The sequence below is a fragment of the Sinocyclocheilus rhinocerous genome, unplaced genomic scaffold (genome assembly GCF_001515625.1).
Source record: "Sinocyclocheilus rhinocerous isolate Xijiao unplaced genomic scaffold, SAMN03320098_v1.1 scaffold2254, whole genome shotgun sequence".
Classification (NCBI taxonomy): domain Eukaryota; kingdom Metazoa; phylum Chordata; class Actinopteri; order Cypriniformes; family Cyprinidae; genus Sinocyclocheilus; species Sinocyclocheilus rhinocerous.
Window position 1 is genome coordinate 222,491 of NW_015652339.1, and position 6,245 is coordinate 228,735.

At 41.7% G+C, this 6,245-nt stretch overlaps 1 protein-coding gene across 1 annotated transcript; it reads left to right on the forward strand.

Annotated features, from left to right (window-relative positions):
• The first annotated feature begins 1,513 nt into the window (after positions 1–1,513).
• Positions 1,514–5,631, forward strand: LOC107714871 (SLIT and NTRK-like protein 5). The gene is made up of 2 exons (XM_016520864.1): positions 1,514–2,803; positions 3,025–5,631. Exons 1-2 carry the CDS (start codon positions 1,514–1,516, stop codon positions 5,629–5,631), a joined length of 3,897 nt encoding a protein of 1,298 aa, XP_016376350.1.
• Positions 5,632–6,245: the final 614 nt, after the last annotated feature.

Sequence of the window (6,245 nt, forward strand, 5' to 3'; positions counted from 1 at the left end):
TGTTGATGTGTAGTTTTATTACATATGGATCACACAATGACCGTTCTTTTGGACGTGATTGAGTAAATGATGCATCAGTGCACAATGTGTAACTAGAATTCAGTGTAGCATCTACTCACCCTCAGGCCATCCAAGATTAGGATGAGTGTGTTTCTTCATCAGATTTGGAGAAATGTAGCATTGCATCAGTGTCTCAGCAATGGATGCTCTGCAGTGAATGGGTGCCATCAGAATGAGAGTCCAAACAGCTGATAAAAACATCACAATAATCCGACCGATGTTTGTTTGTTTGTTTTTGCATCTATCGAACGCTTCGCTTGACATAAAAGATGAAGATGTTTTTACTAATTGTTAATTATCGTACTAACCATTTTGAGTCACAAGATGACGCAATTAGTAATTAGTGTGAGGATCCAAACTTATGATGCGTTCAAGTCCTTCTGCGAAGTCGTAATTACAACGTCACGTGCGTTGAAATCGCTTTGTTATGAGCAAGATGGTGATTTTTTTAGCAAAAAATATAGCAAGGTATTTTACCTCCACTTAGATAAAATGATGAATAAAGAATGGGCATCGCAATTGTACAATGCTGTCATATTTTGTGCATGCAACAGCTAGTTTTATTGTTTGTTTGTTTTTACAATTTTACTGTCAACTACATAAACTGCATCCACTGCATCAAACCGTGCTTTATCACTGACAAATCAGAAAATCCAGAGTTTCTTACGTGTAATTACAACATTGTGATGCTGTGAATTCAACTCATAAATACAATCTTTCCGACATGACTTGAATGCACCATTAGTTCACTATGTGCACAATTAAGCGTAAATAAATGCGATGGCTCTATGGAATTATTTACTTTTTTACCTGTAAGACAGGACTTAAGCCACCATACTGAGCAATGCAATTTTTTCCTATTCAGTGAAATACAAGTGGACTGTCTACTCCCGTCATAACATCTGATATTACTGAGTCAGAACAGTAGCATTGAAGCAGTGGCTTCAGTAACACAGATGTCATCATGCATATCGCTTGTTTTGGCTTTAGTATATGTACAGCTGGCAGCTGTCAGCCTACAGTTATATTTGAACCCACTGTGCATCTTCTACAATATGAGATCAAATCAAATTTAGATGCTTTTTAGTACGGTGTCTCTCAGCTGGTTCTGCTTCAGAACCCAGAGTTTACATTGTGCATCAAGTGGCGACACCGCTTTTTGTTTGCACAAAAGTAAAGAAAAATGTCCTTTAAATCAAACATTGAAATGCACTAGTATGAACTGCATAGACCCACAATATGCAACAATTCTTAAAATGACATAAGCTAATTGGTTTCTAAATATTTCTTGAATATCAGGTTGTGTATATTACACAAAAAATATTTTTCTTACTTGGTATTTCTGTCTTGTTTTCCAGTACAAATATCTAAATATTCATAAATCGAGATACATATATGTGAGAAGCAAAATGACTTAAGATATTAAGTCTTGTTTTTGTAAAAATGTATCAAAATGAAGTGTCAACCACCATCCATCGTCATGAACATGCATATGTGGATATTGGCCATACTGTCCTTCGCCACGTTTTTCACCTTAATTGAGATGTTCGACAATTACGGGGATATATGTACAGGCCTGTGCGTCTGCGAAGAAAGAGACGGGATTTTTACAGCCAGCTGTGAAAACAGAGGAATTAACAATCTGTCTGAGGTAACGCCTTTACACTTCACTGCTTATCATCTTCTGCTCACAGGGAATCTGTTAAAGAAAGTCTCCCTCAACGATTTCGTTCATTATGAAGGACTCACCATTTTACACCTAGGCAACAACGATATATCAGAAATCGAAGGCGGCGCATTTAACGGACTCCAGGGATTAAAACGCCTGCATCTAAACAATAACAAAATCGAGGCACTAAAGGACGACACGTTCCTCGGACTTGAAAGCCTGGAGTACCTACAGATTGACTATAATTATATTAGCCACGTTGAAGCGAAAGCCCTGAGCGATTTACGTCACTTAGAGGTGCTCATCCTCAATGACAATTTGCTATCCGCTCTGCCAAACAACATCTTTCAGTATGTTCCTTTAACTCATCTCGACCTGAGAGGCAATCAACTCAAAGTGCTTCCCTATATCGGCCTTCTGGAGCACCTGAGTCACATTGTGGAGTTACAGCTTGAAGAAAACCCGTGGAGTTGTTCTTGCGAATTAATTACGCTAAAAGCCTGGCTTGAAAGCATATCCTACACAGCTTTAGTCGGAGATGTGGTTTGTGAGACTCCCTTCCGATTGCACGGACGAGACCTCGACGAAATCTCAAAGCAAGAACTGTGTCCCCGCAGAGCCATCGCCGAATACGAAATGCGAGCAGAACCGGCTCACAGCAGCGAGATCCTCTACAAAACCACGTCAGCGACGTTCACAGCGGGATTTGCGTCCTCGACCATCCTGCGTGCCACAAAAAGCAGCCGCTTGTCGGGAAAACTCCGTGTCAAACCCACTTCTCGCTCGTCCTCTAGCAAGCCGCAGAATTACGGGCCAATGTTGGCCTACCAAACCAAATCTCCGGTTACGTTAGACTGTCCCAACACATGCACATGCAATCTCCAAATCTCAGACCTCGGGTTGAACGTCAACTGCCAAGAGCGGAAAATCGAAAGCATCTCGGATCTTGATCCCAAGCCGTACAACCCCAAAAAAATTTACTTAACCGGAAACTATATCTCTTCGGTGTGCAGTTCCGACTTCAATGGCGCAACCGGATTGGATTTGCTCCACTTAGGCAACAACCGCATAGCGGTCATTCATATACCAAGTAAGAAAATTATTTTTGCAGTGCATCTGTCCAATTTGATTATCAGGAACTTTACAAGTTTTGTCTTCTCTTTTAAATAGTTGTATTATTTTGATATTATGCATGCTTATATAGTGAGTTGCATTTTATTATTTGCATTTAGCATTGGTTTTATATGCTGAATTGATATTGTTCATGAATTAACCTTGCATTTTTCTCTTTTCAGATGACAGCACACATCTCTACTCAACCACCATCCATCGTCATGAACATGCATATGTGGATATTGGCCATACTGTCCTTCGCCACGTTTTTCACCTTAATTGAGATGTTCGACAATTACGGGGATATATGTACAGGCCTGTGCGTCTGCGAAGAAAGAGACGGGATTTTTACAGCCAGCTGTGAAAACAGAGGAATTAACAATCTGTCTGAGGTAACACCTTTACACTTCACTGCTTATCATCTTCTGCTCACAGGGAATCTGTTAAAGAAAGTCTCGCTCAACGATTTCGTTCATTATGAAGGACTCACCATTTTACACCTAGGCAACAACGATATATCAGAAATCGAAGGCGGCGCATTTAACGGACTCCAGGGATTAAAACGCCTGCATCTAAACAATAACAAAATCGAGGCACTAAAGGACGACACGTTCCTCGGACTTGAAAGCCTGGAGTACCTACAGATTGACTATAATTATATTAGCCACGTTGAAGCGAAAGCCCTGAGCGATTTACGTCACTTAGAGGTGCTCATCCTCAATGACAATTTGCTATCCGCTCTGCCAAACAACATCTTTCAGTATGTTCCTTTAACTCATCTCGACCTGAGAGGCAATCAACTCAAAGTGCTTCCCTATATCGGCCTTCTGGAGCACCTGAGTCACATTGTGGAGTTACAGCTTGAAGAAAACCCGTGGAGTTGTTCTTGCGAATTAATTACGCTAAAAGCCTGGCTTGAAAGCATATCCTACACAGCTTTAGTCGGAGATGTGGTTTGTGAGACTCCCTTCCGATTGCACGGACGAGACCTCGACGAAATCTCAAAGCAAGAACTGTGTCCCCGCAGAGCCATCGCCGAATACGAAATGCGAGCAGAACCGGCTCACAGCAGCGAGATCCTCTACAAAACCACGTCAGCGACGTTCACAGCGGGATTTGCGTCCTCGACCATCCTGCGTGCCACAAAAAGCAGCCGCTTGTCGGGAAAACTCCGTGTCAAACCCACTTCTCGCTCGTCCTCTAGCAAGCCGCAGAATTACGGGCCAATGTTGGCCTACCAAACCAAATCTCCGGTTACGTTAGACTGTCCCAACACATGCACATGCAATCTCCAAATCTCAGACCTCGGGTTGAACGTCAACTGCCAAGAGCGGAAAATCGAAAGCATCTCGGATCTTGATCCCAAGCCGTACAATCCAAAAAAGATGTACCTGACCGGAAACTACATCTCTTCGGTGTGCAGTTCCGACTTCAATGGCGCAACCGGATTGGATTTGCTCCACTTAGGCAACAACCGCATAGCGGTCATTCATGATAGGACATTCGGCCAGCTTATACACTTAAGAAGGCTTTACTTAAACGGCAACTTAATCGAGCGGCTCACCGAGGATATGTTTTACGGTCTACAAAGCTTGCAGTTTCTGTATTTGGAGTATAACGTTATTCGAGAGATCGCAGTTGTCGCCTTCCAGCAGGTGCCCAATCTTCAATTGCTGTTTCTCAACAACAACCTCCTCAAGACTCTACCACTGGGAGTCTTTGATGAATTAAGACTAGCTCGATTGAATCTGCGCAGCAACCACTTCCGAACTCTTCCGGTCGCCGGCGTCCTCGAAGACCTAACGTCACTGCTGCAGATCGATCTCTTCGAGAACCCTTGGGATTGCTCGTGCCTCGCGGTGGAGATGAAAAACTGGTTGGAGCAGCTCAGCACCGGTACTATGGTGAACAGCGTCGTTTGCGAATCTCCGTTGAGTGTCTCGGGAGAGGATATGCGGTACGTTCACGCGTCTCATCTCTGCCCGGAAAGCTCAAATGCGCAATCTTCCGTCGTGCCTCCCTCGGAGGAATCCTTTCCTGGTAGTACTATCACTTTAGAATCAGCCTTGGATTATGACACACAGTATCCCGCGGTCCCCCTTTCTGTTCTTATACTCGCCTTGCTGCTCCTTTTTATATTATCCGTGTTCGTCGCCGCTGGGTTGTTTGCTGTCATAATGAAGCGGCGTAAAAAGTCTGAACGCCTGGCTTCGGTAACCGCCAATGCGAGCTCCTTCAATGCAATCTACACCGACAGAGCGAAGTCTAGAACATCGACGGGCCACGTCTACGAGTACATCCCATCCGCAGCAGAAAGCGGTGCGAAAAACAGCCTTTATAGTGAGGGAAGAGCAATCGAGAGTTACAGAGACTTCGAAGAACTCAATAGAGTTCTGGCATCCAATTCGGATGAAGACGTCGGGAGCAACGCGATAAGCTCCGAGTTCAGCGCCGGCACTCCAGACGCGCTCAACAGACACTCTCCTCTCTTGGACGACAACTACTTTTACCGAGATATCTTGGCTAGGGACCAGCAGGCCTCTTACAGGGGTAATTTAGCATGTAAGCATGGCACACATGCATCAGCTCACTGCGCGCCAGACTTTGATGTGAGACATCAATACTTGAATCCAGAAAGGGTACAGCAGACCATGGTGTACTGCTCGATGCCAAACACCGTCTGCATAGAGCCCAACAGAAGCGAATACTGGGAACTGAAAGCCAAGCTTCATTTCGAACCGGACTATTTAGAGGTTCATGAGAAAAGGACGACCTTCACACAGTTCTGAAACATGGATTTTTCTTAACTTTTTTTTTTACATTTTATCTGAGAGATATTAGGGTGAATCTCACAAAAATATGATTGCACCTCAAAATTCAAAAGAAAGAACATTTGTTATTTTTATATTTTATAAATGTATATTTTATTTATATTTGCATAGAGAGAATGAAGCCTATTTATTACTATTATTTAAAATATATATATATATTTTTTTTTTTGCATTTATTTATTTTATTTTGCATTGCACTGTAAAATATGGATAATGCCAAGACATTATCCATGAAATTTATGGACAATTCTGTTAACCCTAAAACACAAAGCAATGAAGTGCAAAATTCAAAATACAGGTAAAAAGACTGTAAAAAATAAATACTGAAAAAAATTCCTTTTCATTTTAATTCAGTTTAGCTTGATGTACTAAAATAAATAAACTAAAATATAAAAAATTAAAATGAATAAAAAAATATATAGAAAAAAATGATAAAAATGACAAAAACACTAAATACAATTTTAGCTAAAATTAAAATGAAAATGGAAAATATAAAAATTAAAGCCAATCCAAAATGTTTCTTGAGCAGTAAAGCAGCATATTAGAATGATTTCTGAAGAATCATGTGACAC